General features: G+C 61.6%; 3 protein-coding genes across 5 annotated transcripts; 2 read left to right on the top strand and 1 right to left on the bottom strand.

Moving 5' to 3' along the window:
• The first annotated feature begins 927 nt into the window (after positions 1–927).
• On the top strand, positions 928–5,515 carry UBE2T (ubiquitin conjugating enzyme E2 T). 2 transcript variants are annotated; one of them, XM_086627303.1, is made up of 7 exons: positions 928–962; positions 2,015–2,127; positions 2,285–2,354; positions 2,872–2,977; positions 3,622–3,720; positions 4,145–4,228; positions 5,213–5,515. In XM_086627303.1, the coding sequence occupies exons 2-7, from the start codon at positions 2,019–2,021 to the stop codon at positions 5,336–5,338; spliced, it is 594 nt and encodes a 197-aa protein (XP_086483429.1). In that variant the 5' UTR covers positions 928–962; positions 2,015–2,018; the 3' UTR covers positions 5,339–5,515. The 2 variants fall into 2 exon arrangements, with proteins under 2 accessions (XP_086483429.1, XP_086483430.1); XM_086627304.1 differs by lacking the exon at positions 3,622–3,720.
• Positions 5,516–6,420: 905 nt separating this feature from the next.
• On the bottom strand, positions 6,421–9,130 carry LOC147526841 (tetraspanin-18-like). The gene is made up of 7 exons (XM_086627457.1): positions 9,074–9,130; positions 8,771–8,965; positions 8,087–8,161; positions 7,670–7,768; positions 7,282–7,461; positions 6,992–7,075; positions 6,421–6,468 (listed from the first exon to the last, which is right to left on the bottom strand). The coding sequence occupies exons 1-7, from the start codon at positions 9,128–9,130 to the stop codon at positions 6,421–6,423; spliced, it is 738 nt and encodes a 245-aa protein (XP_086483583.1).
• Positions 9,131–10,497: 1,367 nt separating this feature from the next.
• Positions 10,498–16,681, top strand: ADIPOR1 (adiponectin receptor 1). 2 transcript variants are annotated; one of them, XM_086627203.1, is made up of 8 exons: positions 10,498–10,720; positions 10,944–10,960; positions 11,261–11,377; positions 12,144–12,315; positions 12,893–13,079; positions 14,176–14,363; positions 15,323–15,516; positions 15,876–16,681. In XM_086627203.1, exons 1-8 carry the CDS (start codon positions 10,498–10,500, stop codon positions 16,002–16,004), a joined length of 1,227 nt encoding a protein of 408 aa, XP_086483329.1. In that variant the 3' UTR covers positions 16,005–16,681. The 2 variants fall into 2 exon arrangements, with proteins under 2 accessions (XP_086483329.1, XP_086483331.1); XM_086627205.1 differs by lacking the exon at positions 10,944–10,960 and having other exon boundaries at positions 10,498–10,647.
• The last annotated feature ends 2,086 nt before the right edge of the window (positions 16,682–18,767 follow it).

Raw genomic sequence — 18,767 nt, 5'->3', positions numbered from 1 at the left:
ACAACAACGCAATTATAAAGCTTTAGATACACGTGGCAGCCAGCTGGAAAAGCAGCCCCGGGATTGTCCTCTGGAACTGCCGTTTGGGCTTTCCAGGTGCAAGAACCGTCACTGTTAAGTTGCTTAACAGCGTTCTACAGGCTCGAGAACAATTCCTGAATCGGGCTTCAGGAAGAATCCCAATTTTTTGCCTTCATTTGGTTCCATAACCAGCCTCCACACGGACCCAGACCCGCGGCTGCTACTGATCCCACGTCTCTGCGTTATTTCTCACTTGACACAAGAAAACGACGTTTTAAGAGCCCCAAAACCCCCCGCGCGCAGGGGCTCGGCCGGCTCTTACCGCTCCGCGGTTCGGGGGGACGGGACGAGGACGGGCGCGGAGGAGGAGGCGGCCCCTCCGCCGGCCTCGCACCCACGGTCCGCCTTTTACCTCCTTCCCCGCGGCCTGCGGGCGCAGCGGGCCCGGCGCCCGGTTCCTCCCGGCGGCCGGGGCCCGGCCGCTCGCCCCGCGGTGCCCCGTTACACAACACCGGCTGGGGGAGGCGGGGCCGGGCCGGGCCGCCGCGGTTACGCAAGGGCCGCCCCCAGCGGGGCCGTGCGCGCCGCTCGCGGAGCTCGAACGCGGTTTGGGGCCGGGAGCGGCGGGCGGGGCCGCCCCACGGCAGCGCGGCGGCCCCGGTGTCCCCCCGCGCCCCCGGGTCGCGCCGCGCCGCGCAAGCCACGCCCACCCCGCGGGGTTTTACCGAAGGGGCGGGGCTTGTTCTCCCGCCTTCAGCGCCCTCCCAATGGCAGCGCCCCTCCGCTTCCAGCCCGAAAGGGGGCGTGGCTGAGCGGTGCCCAATCAGCGCCGGGCCGGCGGGCCGCGGGGCGGGGCTGCCCTCGAGGCGTCCCCTGCCGTTGCTAGGCGCCGGGGGAAGTCCCGCCTCCGCCGCGCGCTGCCCGCGGCCGCGCCGCTGGAGGTGGGGGGGGGGGGGGGGCGTTAAACCGGGGGGCGGTTTTCCCGGGGGGGGGGAGGTTGTTCCGAGGGGGGGGTTGTGGCTGTGGCGGGTACTTAGTGCGGGGGAAGCAGCGAGACTGAGGGGCTGTTCCTGGCGGGATTCGGTGAGGAACGGGCGGCCGTTCCCGCCCGGGGGGGCGGTTAGGCCGGGGGGGGGCAGTCCTTGTCCGTGAGAGGGGTAATTAGTCTGAGGAGGGGGTGTCTTGTCGGGGGAGGGGGTGAAACTCCTCCCGAAGGAGGTGGTCGGGCTGGGGGGGTGCAGCCAGACTGGGAGGGGGCAGGAACAGGCCGCGGGGGGGTTCGTTGTGCCCGGGGCGGGGGGAGGCCCTGGGGGGCAGTTCAGCCAGGGAGGGGTCCCCCCTCCTTAGGGGTGCGTGGGTGGGTCTGGGGTGGGTTATGGGAGAGCTGCCCCCCCTCAGGGCAGGGCGGGGGGGGCTGTGAGCTCAGGAAGGGGTTCCCTGTCCATGGAGATGTGCAGGGCGGGGGGGGGGGAGGTGGTCCTTGCCTGGGGGGTGCCAAGAGTATTCCTGTCGTGGGGGTGTGCCATCCCTGAGGGAGCTGGGGGGTTCGCTGGGATACGGGAAGGGAGAACTGGGTGCCGCCGGGGGGTGGAGGAAGGGGGCACTGGGGGGTGTCCCGCTCTAAGGCGCTGCCGGGGTGGAGTGCTGCGGCGGGGCGGTGGGTACCCCCGTCCCTGAAGGGACAGCGTGGCACGAAAGGGACAGGGGTGTCCCAGCGCGGGGGGTGCGGAGCCCAGTCACGGACTGGGAGGGGTTATTACACTCAGCTGGGGACTGGAGGGACAAGACTGGTTAGAAAGGGGGGGAATGTGGTTCTCCCCCTCAGCTGGGTGCCAGAGCAGCTCCAGGAACAGCCTCCCGAGATTCCGGCTCACCTCAGGATAACGGCGTGAAACCCAGGTCCGCCCTCCCTGGCGAAAACAGAAAAGTGTCGCTACGAAGTGCTGGGTTTGAAAAGCTCATTTTGGTGGTAAAATTCCGTCTTTTATTTCAGCACGATGCAAAGGGTGTCGCGACTGAAGAGGGAGCTCTCCCTCCTGGCCACGGAGCCTCCTCCCGGCATCACCTGCTGGCAAAACGGAAACCAGCTGGATGACCTGCGAGCACGTACGTACTTCACTGGTGGGACTGGTCTCAGATGACTTTGTACTCCTGGATCTGAGCGGTGTTAAGAGTTCTGTAATGGGGGGAAGTACGTGGAGACTGCTGGACATGTTCAAGTGGTTCTGAATGTAATGCTTCTGTTTCAATCTTGCTTTTAAAGAAATTTTAGGAGGTGCAGACACACCGTATGAGAAAGGAATATTCAACCTGGAAATAGTCGTTCCCGAGAGGTAAGTGGGCAACAACATCTGGCTGAGTAGCTGGTGTAGGGCTTCCTTCAAACAGAAGTTAAATAATGTGAGATGTTTGAGATAAGTGCTGCCTTTTTGGTCCTTTTTGGCCTCCTGACAAAGGCTGTGATTGATTAGGTGAGACCCTTCATTTAGGGAATGCAATTATTATTTCCATTGGCTGATTGGACATCCTGAGATGTGTGATTAACAACCTAAAGGCGTTATGACAACATCTCTACCTCATCGTATTTCCAGAGCTTTCTGGAAAGGAGCTCATTCATGAGCAGAAATCCTATCGCGTTCGCTTCTTTGTGGAACGCTCCCCAGGAAAGCACCAGTCAGACCCAGCCGAAAGCAGCAAAGGCAGAGCACTGCACCCCCCAAAAATCTGGGGGGAAGGATGTCACTTAGTAAATGGCCGGGAGGAGGAAATGGTGGTGTTGCCTGAGTGATGAAGCAACTGGTGTACAAATATAAAACTAATTTTTTGTTTCTTAACGCTGATCCCATAAAGGTACCCCTTTGAGCCCCCGAAGATTCGCTTCCTGACCCCTATCTACCATCCGAACATCGACTCTGCTGGAAGGATTTGCCTGGATGTTCTTAAATTACCACCAAAGGTAGGATAGCGCTGCTTGGGCATGGGTAAGCGAGCCTGAAGAGGACAATGAACTCCTTATCTTTTTCTTGTAAAAGCCTCATTGAATGTCTGTTTGCTACTGACTTATTTACACGGGAGCACAGGAGGAAAGTTGGTTTGAGCAGCATCTCCTTTGTTTGGAGACTAGAACACGACCTGCTTTGTTCCGTATAAATATCGGAGGCTTTAAGGACTGGAGTCAAAAGGCATTAGGTGGCCCCGTGAAAAGGGGCTACCCCAGCACCGACTCCCTCTCCCTCTCCCTCTCCCTCTCCCTCTCCCTCTCCCTCTCCTCTCCCTCTCCCTCTCCCTCTCCCTCTCCCTCTCCCTCTCCCTCTCCCTCTCCCTCTCCCTCTCCCTCTCCCTCTCCCTCTCCCTCTCCCTCTCCCTCTCCCTCTCCCTCTCCCTCTCCCTCTCCCTCTCCCTCTCCCTCTCCCTCTCCCTCTCCCTCTCCCTCTCCCTCTCCCTCTCCCTCTCCCTCTCCCTCTCCCTCTCCCTCTCCCTCTCCCTCTCCCTGCTGTTGAGCACGGATCTGGTGTTTTCCATGAGGCTCTAAGTGCTGGGAGCCGGTCGTGGGCAGGTTCCTTTCTGCTTAACTGCTTCTCTTGCTCCGTTGCCTTGAAGGGCGCGTGGAGGCCTTCGCTGAACATCTCCACGCTGCTGACCTCCATACAGCTGCTGATGGCGGAGCCCAACCCCGATGACCCTCTCATGGCAGACATAGTACGTGAGCTCCTCTTCCTCTCTTGGGGACAGACTGGGAAGGAGGGGTGTGCCAGAGTTAGGCTGTGCTTCCACTTCACTTGCTCTGGATTAGCACGCTGCGTGGCGGTGTAGCTCGATCTGGATCAGGCCTGGGGGCATGACTGCACATCCCTGAAGCAGCTGGGGCAGGTGGCACAGGGCTGGCACCGGCAGCGGAGCAAAGCTGGAAAAGGTCTTGTCTGCAAACCTGCCAGTGCAAACAGCAGCGTGCGCTCTTCAAGCAAACAAAAGCAAGCAAAATAAACGCTGTGCTTCGTGCCACGTGCGTGGAGAGGTTTTGGTCTGGTTCTAGGAATCCTAAAGCCAGACCTTAGTGCCAGCTTATCAGTGTGATGTTTGTGTTAAACCAAATCTCTGTCTTTGTCTTGCTCGTCACACTTAGTCCTCGGAGTACAAGTACAACAGGCAGCTGTTCCTGCTGAACGCCAAAGCGTGGACGGAGAAACACGCCAGCCAGCAGAGCGGGGTGAGGAACACGCTCCGCGTTCCCGGCGGAGCGCAGCTCCCGCGTGGTGAACAGCCTGTCTTGCCTCAGTTTCCCTTCCACGTTTACTCTGGTGGCTCTTTGGTGGTGGTACTTCTTTCCTCCCCCTCTTCTGTGTTTGGGATGTGCGTTTCATTTCATTGTACTGGGTTTTTAAGATCATTAGGTTCACTCCTTCCTAATTGTTGGGTCACAAATACTTGCAGTGCTTCTCCAGAAGAATTAGGAATGAGGAAGGCTGAAGCCTGATCAAACCCTTCCCAGGGATTCTGCAGCCCGTTTTCTTTCTCAGCTCTGTTCCTGCCAGACTCCGGTGTTCTGCTGGGGTTGTGCCCGATCTCCACCTGCCCATCCGTTCACTGACCAGTCTCCCTAATCCCTGGCAGAGCGCAGCCTTCCTCCCATCACCCTTCCTCTTTCCCTGCCTCCATTTTACACCCTGGCTTATCTCACAGCAGAGTCGCATAAAAATAAATTGCACTTAAGCAGATCAAAACCTGTTCCCGAAGAATCAGTTATGTTTGGGCCTTCTCCTTCACCCCAGTACCTCCTTTCCCTGCACCCATGAGGACAGCATGCTGTTCTGAGAGGGGGATGTCTCCTGCCCAGAAGCCCCACGAGTGGTGCTCACTACTCCAGCTCTGAACACATTTGCAAATTAATCATGGGGGTCGTTAGAAGGACTCAGGGTGACGAGATCTTCACAGCAACATGCTTAGCCCCGGAGCGACCCGGCTCGTCCCTGTGTGTGGCACTTCAGGCTCAATCGTTATCCTGCTCTCCTGTCATTCCCCCTTCCTAAAATTTCCAGCAGGATAATTCGGGGTCACTGCATAGAAGCTGGAAGCAGGGTCAGTTCTGATCCTTGTGGAGTGCCGGGTGTTCCCAGGGGGCTGCACACAGAGCTGGGGCTGTAAAACTAAATTATTCACAGCTGTTAACTTTTTTATTTCTTGTGTATCACAGGCTTCCAAACCTTTGGAAGAGAAAATAAACCAAAACGAAACCAGTACCACCAATGAATCCCCGGTGCAGAAAAGACAAGGGAGCGATATCAGCAGGAAGGAGAAGAAATCCCGCCTGGATTCCTAAGTGGTTTTTGTTCCCGTCGTGGCTGTCACTTCGCTTTCACTCTCCTTTTCTCTTTACACAGGTGGAACTAAAGATTGTAAACAGCACGTAGCTGGGGCAGGCTTTGTTTTTGTTTCCTAGGGTGGTATTTTATGTGAAAAGTTCCTTTACATAAATAAAATATAAAGCTTTCATTGATATGTGTTTTTCTGTGTTGTTATGGGGGGGGATTGGAATATTCTGAAGAGAAGGAATATTGGAATAAGCTTCCGATTTCCAGCTTTCTTTTGGAGAAAGGGGAAGAGCACCAAGTGTTTCAGTTTCTATTTTACTGTCCCTGCCTCAGAACAGATGGAGCAGAAGCTGAGCGACAGACACATTAGGACAGTTTGTGGAAATCTTCCTCTTAGTAAAGGCTTCGTTTTCCTCGAAACATTAAGGTTACTACAGGATAAATCGGTCCTTAAAACTTCAGATTCTGAAGACTTGGAAAACTCCTCCTCTCCAGAGCAGCCTGTTCTGCCCCAATTGCAGCTTGGACTGTTTAACGTGACCTGGGTTGTGTCTTGATTCTGTTGTGTTTCTGGGAGGTGACCAGCGAAAAGCACCAGCCCAGAGGGATGAAGAAAAGCCCAGAGGGTGCCCGGAGGTCTGGGAACAGGACGGGTGTGGAAGGGAGCAGGGTGTCAGGGAGGCAACGTGCCGGGAGAGGATCAGGAGGAAGGAGGATGGGATTTGGTGGTGCAACAGATCCAAAGGTGCGTGGAGGGGGCAGGGCTCCATCATCAGTGCTGGTTTTAATTTTGTGAAGACTGATGGGAGATCACAGTGGGAGCCAGTCGGATGCTCAGCTTCCTGCTCTGCATGGTGCCCTCTGAGGAACTTAACCCGTGTCCTGTCCCTGCTCCAAGGAAACGTGAGCCAGGCCCATCCTTACGCACCCGCTGGAGCAGAGACGGGAGTCGGCAAAGCTCCTGCATCCTGGGGGAGCGATCGGAGTGCTGAACTGCGGAGCTGAGCTTTGGGATGTGAGGAAAGGGAGAGCGCCCTTGGCTGCTGCTGCTTCCGAAGCGCGCGGCTGGTCTCCGCCGCGCTCGCCCCGCTCAGTCGAAGTTGTAATAAAGGCAAAAGGCAAAGAACATGGCGAAGATCTGAAAGGACAGGAGCGGGGGGAGCAGGTTACCCCCCGCGGCCGGGCACGCGGCTGCGTGCGGGGCTCAGAGCCCGAAGGCTGAAAGACCCCTGTCCTCTGCCCCCGATCCAACCGGGCATCGGGCGATGGCCGTGCCCCCTCGAGTGGCCGCCCTGCTGTCCTGGTGCTGCACAGGGGACATCGCGGCGGAGGAGGCACTTCTGAGCTTCTGGAGGTCTGCAGAGAGCCTGACACACGCCCCTGCCAGGGCCTGGGGGAGCAGAATAGACCCTCCCCAGTCCTGTAACCCAACCCATCTGCAGCAGCAGGTTGGCTTTACATCCCGAGACAGACCCGCTCTACATGCACCCGCTTTCTGGGTGTGATGGTGACAGCTGGAGCACTGGGGGTCCACCCTGAGCCCGTTTGTGGTCCCTTCACCCACAGAGCACCCTCCAGGCAAAAGAGAGCCAGTGTGAGGTGACCCGCTGCCTGCCCCATCCCTTCCCATCCACCCTGTCCCCTCCAGCCCCGCTCCGTACCTCGATGCCCAGCACGGCCAAGCTGCACGTCCCGGGGACAGAGATGTACTTCTGCAGGGTCCTGCCGAAGGTGGAGAAGCAGCCCTGGGGGGAGGGAGATGGTGGAGGGGCTCAGAGGGTGAGCTCGGGGTGGGGGGGACATGAGGAGTCACTGGGCTGCAGAGCCACGGGCAGGCAGCGTCCCAGGCTCCTGTCCCTGACGCGCGGAGGCAAAGGGTGCTGCTGCCTCAGTGCCACCAGCCTGGGAAGTGCTGGGCACAGGGCAGGGGCATGGCAGGATCGTGTCCTACCTGCTCGTGGATGTAGCCGGGGCTCCTCTCCTGGCACTGCTCCCAGCCCAGCAGCTCGCCCACCTGCAGGAGCCCGTCCCGGGCGCAGCATGCCCGCGGCCAGGGCGTCCCCGGGTGCAGCTCCTGGAAGCGAGAGCCATTCCCAAAGTCTTCAGGTCCAAAAACGCCACAACACGAGAACTGAAAAGGAAAGGAAAGGAAAGGAAACACCATCAATACGCTGACAAAATGCAGGGGACGTCACCTGGGGAGACGGGGAACAGCCCACCATGGTGCCCGGTGTTCATCGGGGTCCACGAGCCCCTTGCCTGCATCCAGGTTACCCTCAGCAGGTCCATGGGTGTTCCCCACCCCCCGGTAGCCCACCAGGAGCCTCTTGAGTGCTCACCGTGACCATGAGGGTGTTCCAGGCAGTGGAGAACACCTCAGCACCCTCATCCCCACGGTAGTCCCTTCGCAGCTCGGACAGGAAGAGCTCCGGCTGGATCTGCGGGATTGGTGCCATCTGTGAGCACTGGGGGACCGGTACCAGGGATGGGGCTGGGGGAGCTGTGCACCCACCCTAACCCTCCCCTGCCCCGCACCACACTGGCTGAGGTGCCAGCTCTCTTTGAGGGGACATGGGGACCCACCCACCCAGGTTCAGGCTTGCTTCAGAGTGCTGGTGAGGAAGATGAGGGTGAGAAAGGCTGTCCCTGCACCGGTCCCGGTCCCCTGGGGAACTCAGGGCCATGAACTATGGCATGATGGAGGGAGGAGAGGGGCTGGTCACACAGGGCACAGCATCAGGGCACGGGCACGGTACCTGTTTCCAGTGCACCAGGAAGAGAACAGCCCCAACGAGCTGCGTGATGAAGACGAAGCTCACCAGGATGAAGAACTGGAAGGCAGCGGGATAAAGGAGTCAGAGACCAGCCCGAACCTGTGGGCAGCTCACTCCAGCTATTCCTCCCCTCCTCTGCAGCCAGCCCTGCCCACGCCCTGTGCCCAGGACCAGGGGGATGCAGGGGACAAGCACGCAGCTCCTGGAGACAGCCACCACATCTCTGAGCACCGCGGCCACAAGGCGGGGGGTTAAAAACACGCACAGGCTGACAGGGTCGGGGGGATGCCAAAGAAATCAGGGTGTCGGTGCTCAGAAAGGGATTTCCAGCTCTTGCCATCGAGGGGGAAAGCTTGGGATGCTGTGTGGGACAAGCCAGCAGCTTCAGAGGGAGATGACGCCAAGTGGTGGCTTTATAAAATCCTCTGGGCTCTAAATTGAAAGGCTCACAAGGTGGGGATGGGACTGGGGGTTGCTGAGAGCTGATAGGGCCAAAACGGGGAACACTGGGCTTGTGGCTGCTCTGGGGACACCCTGCAGCCCCCAACCCCCTCATCCCCTGGTCCCTGTGTCCTCCAACCCCCTCATCCCCTCACTCCCCGCATCCCACAACCTCCTGCTCCCCACGTCCCGTGCCTCCCTCCCCGCCCGGCTCCCCTCGCTCACCGCCAGCAGCAGCGGCCGGCTCCGGCGCAGGGCCCCGCAGCACCCCAGGAAGCCCAGCAGCGAGAGGGCGATGCCCACGGCCAGCAGCAGGTAGGCGCCCGCGCTCAACACGGGCTTGGCAGCCACGATGTCCTGGAAACCAGTCGGGTCCACAGCCACCCAGAGCCCCACGCCCACCAGGCACGTCCCGCCAGCCTGTGGGACGCGCCGTGGTTACGGGGTGCAGGGACCACCCCCAGCCACCCCGTGCCCAGGGGACGGGTCCCCTCCGCTCCCCCACGCCGCCGGGCCCGGGGCACTCACAAACACCAGCACGTTGAAGATGAACATCAGGTACTTCACGCAGCTCAGCACACCCATGGGGCCACCGGCGCGGGGTCACGGCAGCGCTGGTCCCTGCAGAGGGGAGAGCAGAGCCCTGGCCACAGCCAGCCCCAACCTGTCCTGGCCCCCTCAGCTCTGCTGGGACACGGGGATGGCCCCATCCAGCCCCCTAAAACCCCCGGAGCATCTCTGACCCTGCGCCGTCTCCCACTGAACCCCCAAAAGCCCTAAATCCCATGTCCCCTCCAAACCCACCACCACTCACCCGATGGGGACAGGGGGTGACCCGGCACCTCCGACCTGCCCCGGCACCGGCAGCACCTGTTTGGCGTTGGGAAGGTTGGAAAATCCCCCCACGCCTTCCCGGTGGAGCAGCCCCGGAGAAAGCCCTTCCAGCGGCGGGGACATGAATGATTGATGGGGAACAGGATCTGCCATTGTGCCGGGCGGCGGCGGAGGGCGGACGGGAGTCTCCGGCCCCGGCCGTCGTTAGCGGAGGTAATTAAACCTCCGGGCGGGGAAAGACGAGCTGGTCCCACTGGGCCGAGGGCGCCCTTGGCCATCAATTATTGCCGAGGGCGTTTGCTCCCGGGGCCGTCGGCAGCCAGGGAAGCCCTTGACGGCCTCCGCGGGGACCTGCGGTGCCACGCTGGCCGGCAGCCACGGGGGACAGAGGGACAGGGACGGACCGATGGCCGGGCACCCTCGGGGCGGTGCTGGCTCGGTAACACGGCAGCGGTGCGACTGTAACTCGGGGCTACGGGCGATGCCGGCCCGGCCCTCGCCCCGCGGGGCTCTGCCGCTCCCGCCCGGACAGCCGCGGGCCGCGGGACGCGCCGGCTCGGCCCGGTCCGACCGGCCCCGCCCGCCGCCATCCCGGCACTCCCGGAGGTGGCGCTCCCGGCGCGGCGCCCCGTCCGTGGAGGGCAGCCGAGCGCGCGGCCAGCGAGACGCGCGGCCGGGCTAGAGCGCCTCCCGCCGGCGCGACTCGTCCAATCGCAGCGGCCGGTAGCCGGCGGGGCGGGGATAGTGACAGACAGACAGCGGCGGCGACCAATCAAAAAGCGAGACCCGCGCGGCGCCCGCCGGCCCGGCCCCTGGGGGGGGCGTTGCCGCCGAGCGGGGCGGAGCTCGGCGACCGGAAGCGGCTCGTTCCCTCAGCGTCGCTTCCGGTGCCGCCGCCGCCGCCCTGCGCGGGATGTAGCGGCCGGTGAGTGCGCGCGGGAGGGGACGGGGTTCCGGGCGCTGCCTCCCGCTCCGCCGATGCCCCGGAGGGAACCGGTCCGCCGGTCCCGGTGCGCGGGCGGCCCCCGGTGACTCTCTTCTTCCTCTCCCTCCGCAGCGCGGCGGCGCAAGGACCCGCACCGGCTGCCCTCGGCCACCGGCACCGACCCGCCGCGCTCATGGCGTCCCGCAAAGCCGCCGCCGCCGCCGCGCAGGGCAGCGCGCTGGGCGCCGCCGGCCGGGACCGGGACCGGGCCCGCCTGGAGCTGGCCGAGCTGGGGCCGCTGCTGGAGGAGAAGGGCGACCCGGGAGCCGCCGGTTCGGCCACTGTAAGCCCGCCCCGCGCGCGGAGCCCGCGATCCGCCCGTTATCCCGGTGGCGGCTCGGGCTGGCCGGGGGTGCGCGGCGAAGCCCCGGTCCCACTCGTCGCTTCGTGCCGGCGCCGAGAGGCTGCGCGGGGTCCGCGGCCGCTCCGTGCCCCGAGCCGGCCCGAGAGCCGCTCCGGCGGGGCGGGCGCGGGGCCGGGATGGCGGCCGAGGCGGGGTGTGCTCAGCCCTGGGGCTGGAAATCGCCTCTCGGAGCCGCCGGTGGAAAAGGAGAGGGGGAGCTGCGCCGGGATGGGGAGCGCTCCCAGTCCGGGGAGCTCCCGCCGCCGCTCCGCGGGGGCTCCGGGCTGGGCCGAGCGGCCGTCCCAGCCCTGGCTGTAGGGATGAAAATCCCCCGTGGTAATCCCGCCTTTCCGCAAGGATAAATCTGGGATTAGCTTGCCCCAGACGGTGAAGACAGCGGCGTGTTGTGTAAGCGGGGGTGACCGGCGGGTCCCGCCGGCCCCTCGGGAAGGGAGGGAGCCCCGGCTGCTCTCGGAAGGGACTCGCTGCTCCCCGCACGCTGTTCCTCCCCCCGTGGGCAGGAATGATTTCCTCTCGGCCCCTCTCTCTCTAGGCCGAAGACCCGCCATGCCCAGCGGCCCGCGAGGAAGAGGAGGAGGTGGTCCGTGTGCTGACTTTGCCTCTCCAGGCTCATCATGCCATGGAGAAGATGGAAGAGTTTGTGTATAAGGTACAGGAGCACGTAACAACCCCCCAGTCCTGCTTTTGGAGCGTTACTGAGGCCCGGATGCCCCAAGCCCAGGGTGTGAGGTGGTGGGAAGGGGCTGGGACACGTCCCTCTGCCTGGGTAGAGCTCCCGGGGTTCCGTGCAGCCCTGCCGGCAGTCTGCTCCGGCTCCGCTCGCCTGGGCCTGCTCCCAGCAGCGTCGCCCGGGAGCGGTGTGGGAAGGGGATTCTGGCTGCTGGGAGGTGCCAGTGGGTGTTGGAGGTTGTGTCCAGCTGTGCTGGATGAGCAGTGACCTGGGGAGCAGTCCCGGTGTCTTTGCGTTCCTCTAATGGGACTGGGAGCACCAGGAACCGTTGCTGGTTTCACCCAGTGCCTGTCCTGGCATTTACTGCAGGCCAGTCCATGGTGGCACCGGCTGAGGGTCCTGCTGCCACCCAGGGCTCCCTCTTCCCTGACTAAAGTGGGGGTTCCTCGCTGCAGGGAACAGTTCCTTCGGGCGCAGAAGGGTTAAACCCGGGGATGCAAATCGCTTCTGACTCCAGGGGGACGTGTGGGGAGCGCTCTGCAGGATGTGGGTGGCTTAAGGGATCCCGCAGGGCGCCCGATGTTGCAAAAGCTGAACTTCCTCTCCCCGAGGAGTGTTCCAGGGCGTTTCCAGCCCCGGCCGGGCTTGTTCCACGCGTGACTTTGGGCTCCCGGGGTGCCTAAACGTGAGCCTTCGGGCTGGCTCCACTCTTGGGGGGCCACCAGCGCAGCTTGGCGTGTTGCAGGTGTGGGAAGGGCGCTGGCGCGTGATCCCTTACGACGTGCTGCCCGACTGGCTGAAGGACAACGATTACCTCCTGCACGGGCACAGGCCCCCCATGCCATCCTTCCGGGCCTGCTTCAGGAGCATCTTCCGAATACACACCGAGACGGGCAACATCTGGACGCACTTGCTAGGTGACCAAGGGGGTTTGGTAGCCCTGGGGTGAAAGTGGGCTTGGTCCCCGTGGCCAAAAGTGGCCTTTTACGACCAGGACTTGCTTGGTGCTGGGGTCCTCTCTGTGCCCGCGGCCTCCCTTTGGGAATCGCATCCCCTTGCCTGGTCCTGCGCACGCAGGCAGCTGGGGCACGAGGTGCCCGAGAGCTCCCAGGGCGAAGGGCACTTCCAGGGCATTTCCTCACCGCGGGGCCCCAGGGCTGGGCTCGGTGACGGTTTGTGGCTTTGCCGCCGCTCCGCAGGGTGGGACGGAGGAACGTGTCCTGGGCAAGGCAGGAAAGCCTCGGAGCGCTTTCCTCTGAAACCCAGGGACGGCCCATGGCTCTTCGCCCTGCGCCCGGCCGTGCCCTTGCCCCTGGCTCTGCTTGTCTGACCCACTGCCAGGCCAGCCCCGGGTGCAACCCAGCCCCTCCAAGTGCCCTGCGAGCAGGATACATCCCGAGTTTCTTGCGGAGCGCAGCCAGGGCCGTGTTTCTCCTGGCTCTTTGCTTCACCACCTTCCTCTGCCTGACCACCCGTTTGGCGTGTTCCCTGCAGGCTTCGTTCTGTTCCTCTGCCTGGGGATCCTGACCATGCTGCGGCCCAACATGTATTTCATGGCTCCTCTCCAGGAGAAGGTGGTGTTTGGGATGTTCTTCCTGGGAGCGGTGCTGTGCCTCAGCTTCTCCTGGCTTTTCCACACTGTCTACTGTCACTCGGAGAAGGTCTCGCGGACTTTTTCGAAGTGAGTCAGCACGAGCGCGGTTGCGTGGCCTCACGGGAGGTTTTGAGTTCTCTTGGAAAGCAGAACGATTTCCAAGATCTCAAACATTTTATCCGTGGGGGAAGGGAGTGTTCACCGAATCCAGCGTGGAGCTAGCTGGGTCCTGGAGGGCTCTGCCCTGCGCCCGAGCACCCTAAATCCGCCAGCTCGGGTGCCCTCAGGTGGATGGTAAGGACGGAACCTTTGTGCCCCTCGTGAATCGAGGAGGGGTCTCGCTCTGTGAGATCTCTCAGCAGCAGTTTGGCCGTTTCAGTTTACTGGATGCTTTCAAAAAACTCTGGTTTGGATCCAATCTGGACTGAAACCAAATTGAAAGAAAACCAAACCAAACAGGATTCCCGGCAAAGTGGAAAGGCTGGGCAGTGGCCAGTGCCTCTTCCCGAGGTCGGCGCTCCGGCCGCTCTCAGAGTTAAGCTCCCATTAGCCTCCAGGGCACGGGCACGGCAGCAGCGAGGCTTTCAGACCAGATCTTGCTCACACGAGTCTGCCAAAGGCGTTTACGTGGGTGCTGCTGCCTGGGAAATCCTGCCACCATCTCCTGTGCACCAAGCCCAGAGATCCTACAGGAGCGAACCGTGCCACCGTGCCCTCAGCAGGCACGTCCTTGGGCACCGGGGAAGGCGCTTGCCGCCGCGGCGGTGCGGGTAACGCCAGCGGCTGCGTCCCGGTGCTGAAATGGTTCCTGGATCGATGGATCAAAAGCACTTTGCAGCGGAGGGCGATGGTCAAATCCGTGAGCCTGCCACATCCTGGCACGGCAGTTCGAGTGCGCGGTCCCTCTCACATCCAGCCAGCTCCTGCCCACCCGCTGTGCCCCTGCCAAGCCCTGCTGGCATCCCCAGAAGCTGCGTACGTGCCCAGGCCCCTTCTCCTGTCCCAAATGGCACCGATGGCACCGGAGATCCTCCCCCCTCCGGACACCCAGCTTCACCCCCAGTGCCATGGCTGCCAGGCTGGCCACAGTGGCTCCACGCAGGTGCAGCCAGGCTGGAGGGCACCGACAGGCGGGTGGATTTTGGGGCTCACCTGTGACTCTGTCATTGTACCCCGGCTGCAGGTTGGATTATTCCGGAATTGCACTGCTGATCATGGGGAGCTTTGTCCCGTGGCTCTACTATTCGTTTTACTGCTCCCCGCAGCCAAGACTCATCTACCTCTCCATCGTCTGCGTCCTGGGCATCTCTGCCATCATCGTTGCTCAGTGGGACCGGTTTGCCACCCCCAAGCACAGGCAGACAAGAGCAGGTAGGAGCTCTCCGTCCTCCCCCTGAGCCCCCAGCCCTGGGAGGGAGCTCCAGGAAGGCTCTTTGGGAAGATCCGTTTAGGAAGAGCTCTCACCATCTGCAGAATTAACTCCCCCCGAGCACTGCCCAGCAGCAGCTCCCAGAAGGGACGCTCTCCTTCCTCCTGCTGTGCCAGGGACTGGGATCCTCTGCTGAGCAGGCCCTGACGTCCGCCTGGCACTCGGCAAGCCTGAGGCTTGGAGCAGGCAGGCAGCGTTTAAAAATAGCCCTGTGGCCTGGGGCTGTGCCGCACGAAGCCGCCTTCTCCGGGAAGCAGTTTGGCAACGTGACCCTGCGGCTCGTGCAGAGGCGGAAGAGGTTCCCTCGTCTCTGCCCTGCCAGTCACACGCTGGCACGTTTTTGTGGGAGCGCTGCCTGGGCCAAATCCTGCTGCGAGGATGAGCCGCAGCATCTCTGGGCTGGTGTCTCTCTGCCAGACTAATTAGATGCCAGAGCTGAACGTTTCGGCACCGCTAATTAGCACCTTCCTCTTGAGTTCCAAGCAGCTTCACCAAACAAATGGCTCTGGCAAAGCCTCTCCTCGAAGGGCGGGCTGGGGCTGCTGCGTTCCTCACACCTGTGAGGCTCCGGTGCCATCCAGAGGGCTGGTGGCTTCCGAAAGAGCCGTTCCCATAGCCAGGGGCAGGAGCTGCTGCAGCCCTGCAGCTGTGCAGGGAACGCTGGGTGAGCTCTGCCCAGTGAGCACTGGAGTCAGCACTGGTTTTGGCTGGGATGTGGAGCTGTAGATCCCTCGCTTTGTGAAGGATTAACGCTGTGGGGGTTGGATAATCCAGGACTGAGCGAGGAGAAAGCTGCTGGTGCCTCCAGGAGGTTCCCTTTGCGCAGGACAAGGGTGGTGGGGAGCAGCAGGGCCCCGTCCGCGCTCCGTTCCCAGTTGCTGATCTCTCCTCTCCGCCGCAGGCGTCTTTCTGGGGCTGGGGCTGAGCGGCGTGGTGCCCACCATGCACTTCACCATCGCCGAGGGGTTCGTGAAAGCCACCACCGTCGGCCAGATGGGCTGGTTCTTCCTCATGGCCGTGATGTACATCACGGGCGCGGGGCTGTACGCCGCCCGCATCCCCGAGCGCTTCTTCCCGGGCAAGTTCGACATCTGGGTGAGTGCGGGGACGAGGCGGTGAGCGGGGCGCTGCGGGGGGCAGCTGCCAGTTTGGGGAGGGGGGTGGGTTGAGAGTGGTGGGCTCTGAGATGTGAGAAGGGGGCTGGGGGTGTCCTGGTGTGCCCCAGTGCACGTGCTGGCAGCCAGACCTTGACCGGCTGCTGCAAGCGGCGGGACAGGCTGAAGTCCAGGGTGGAAAACGCTGCCTGGGAGCAACGAGGGGGAAAAAGCGTTGGGGGACAGTCCTGGGGCAGAGCAGAAGCAGCGAGGAGGAGGAGGAGGAGGGAAGAGGAGGAGATGTTCCCGGTGTTTTGTCCCCTTTGGTCTGGTCTAAAGGGCTTTTTCGCTTCCCCGCAGTTCCAGTCGCATCAGATCTTCCACGTGCTCGTGGTGGCCGCGGCCTTCGTCCACTTCTACGGCGTGTCGAACCTGCAGGAGTTCCGCTACGGACTGGAAGGGGGGTGCACGGACGACTCTCTCCTCTGAGAGCACCGGGTTTTAGTACAAGCTTCCTAAGTGCTTTTTAAACTCTTGTCTTTGCTAAAATCACAGGAAGACTCAAAACTGTTTGGGGTTGTTGTTTTGGTTGTTGGGGTTTTGTTGTTTTTTTTTTTTTAAAGAAAAATTCTTTAGCAAAGTTGTCGACCAAATCCTCACCCCCTTCCCCACGCACCTTGCTGGGGCTGCGGGGAGGCCACGGCCTCGCCGCCTCCACACAGTGTTGTAGCTGCACCGGGGTCGTGCCAGCTTCCCAGGCAATCCCGTTTCCGAAAACGGAGGGCACGGATATCCCGCTCCTCCCGAGCTCACCGCCGGAGCGAGCCGAGTCCCGTGCCACCAGGCCCAGGGCCGGAGATTTTTTCTGCATATGCCTCGCTGGGGAGGGGGGAGCAGCTCTGCAGCCCCCGGTGCTGCTGCCCAGGGCACAGATTGATGTAACTTAAGTTTTAATTGTCTTTTTTTTTTTTCCTTTTTTTCGTTGTCGTCGTTGTTTTCCTTGACAAAGTAATGTAAACATACAGGAGAGAATATTTAATATTTAATACTAAGCTTTAAAAAGACTTGCTGCCACCGCAGTGTCCCCGCTCCCTCGCTGTCTGTGGTAGTGAAGGAAGGACGGTGTGTTCGGGGAATGTAGAGCTGCTGTAGCTGATTGAAATAAAAAGGTCAATAGTTCCGTGTCGTGCCGGTGGCATCGGTCTCGTGGGGTTTTTTTTGGGGTGGTCGTGGAGGAGAAGCTGCCCCCCTGAGTTTTCCGCCCAGGATGGTGTCCCCTGAAGGGCTGAGCACTGGTGAGGGGCAGTGGGAGCACTGGTGAGGAGCAGCAGGATCCCTCGTGCCGTGGTGGCCAGTCTGGGCAGCCCCAGCAGCCAAAGGGGAACACAGGAAACCTTCGGGTGGTGCGGAGATGGCAGGGCAGGAAACCCTGCCCCGGCTGGGTGATTCGGGACCTGCTGACTTCCCTCCTGGCATGGGCTTGGCAAAGGGCCTGCAGCCCGTTAGTTGGGGGGGGGGTGCAGGAGGACACCCTAAATCAGGGGCTTCTCCTCGTGTGTAGTTGTGTAAGAGTGGGTCCAGTGCAGGCAGGCAAGGGGCATTAGAGGGGAAGAGCTGAGCTTAATAAAGCCCATCTTGGGCAGCTGAAGCCTGTTACCTTATTGGGGGGGGGGGGCAGTGTCTGGCAGGGCCAGTGCAGCCCCTGGGCCACAGGTGGTCACTGGTGGCACATGTCCCTGCTCTCTGTGTCCGTGCTGCTGTGGGGAAGGGTTGTGGGGCCCTTTTTTGAGATGTTTGGATGCAGCCTGGCTTTGGGGACCGTGAAGGCAGAGCCTGGATGGAGCCCCGGGGTGGGGGGGCAGGAGGTTTCCCTGCTGCAGCTCAACCTACAACAGGTCCTGCACACCCCCGTGTCCCACCCCGGGCCAGAGTCTGCTCCCAGAGAAAGCACTGGTGCGGGAGGTCACCCAAGTGCTCCAGGCTGCTGCTTGAACACAGGCCGAGAGCTGCCAGCTCCGTGCCATGCAGCCAGCCCACCGCAGCACCAGCTGTGATGGACAGTGCTGTGGGTCCAGGGGGGCTCCTGCCAGCCTGGCCCCCGCCTGTGGCCCTCCTGGGATCACTCGGCTCTCAGCAAGCGACAGCACCAGCCCCTGGCCTCAGTCCTCTCCCCTCCCAGCAAACCCCAAAGGACCAGTACGAGAGCCAGGAAGGAAACCCTGGAGCTGCACCCAGTGCTCTAATCCCGTATAAGGAGTATGGGAAAACATCTGGTGATGGACAAATCCATTTGGATACACAGGGGAAGCCCCACAGCTGCTGAGAGCCAAGTGTAATCCTGGCCCAAAGACCAGACCCTCACCTGCTGCCCCGTGGCCCAACCGAGAGCAGGAGAGAGCGCTTGGCTGAGCGATACGGATCAGGAAAATCGTCTTGATGGTTCGCCCCAGGAGGCAGGGAACTGGCAAAGCCACCGAGCCTTCCCACCCCCAGCCACACACGTGCACGGTGCGCTTCAGGGGTTGAAAATCACACACCAGCAGCAACCACACCAACCAGTAAGGTGGCAGAGCAGGCCTGGAGCGCTTCTAGGACAGGCAGGGCGATGGAGAGAAGAAAACGCCACTTTTACAGGACACAGGGGCTGGTCAGCATCCTGCACTTGCTTGTACAATCCTAATTCACCCATTTGGCAATCGTTACTGTGACCGCTTCGGTGTTATCTTCATCCCCTGCTCCTGTTTCCTGACAGTGTGGAGATCCAGCTCCCTCCTGCGCAGAGGAACAGCCATGACGTGGCTCAGATAACACAACTCCAGTCTTTTTTGAAGGCAGCCATTCCACCAGGAACTGCCAGCAAGCAACAGAAACAACAGAAAGCCTCACCGGATGTGACTTTTTAACTGCTGGCAAGAAGGCACATGCCTCCACAACCAGAGTTTAACAACAAAAACATGGAGCAAATGTTTTGAATCGTGCTCAGGACTGGAGGCGAGGTGAAAAGGCAAGAGGCTGCGCTGGCAGCAGGCAGGCAAGGGCAAGGCTTCACCCTCCACCCCCACAGGCCTACGTGTTTTTGGGGCTCCTACACACGTCTCGCTGCATTTCTAGGAAGGGGAGCGCTCCGCGGTGTTCCCTTTCCAGCCTGCTGCGAAAGCCACAGTCAGCAGCAGCAGAGAAGAATTAGTTTTCTGTTACCTCTTGCTAAAAGGGGCTCAAAGCCTGGTGGGTTTAGGGGAAGGCAGAGGTATG

This window comes from Tauraco erythrolophus, chromosome 27 (assembly GCF_009769465.1).
Source record: "Tauraco erythrolophus isolate bTauEry1 chromosome 27, bTauEry1.pri, whole genome shotgun sequence".
NCBI lineage: Eukaryota > Metazoa > Chordata > Aves > Musophagiformes > Musophagidae > Tauraco > Tauraco erythrolophus.
Note: the sequence above shows the minus strand (reverse complement) of the source record. Positions and strands in the feature narration are given on the sequence as shown.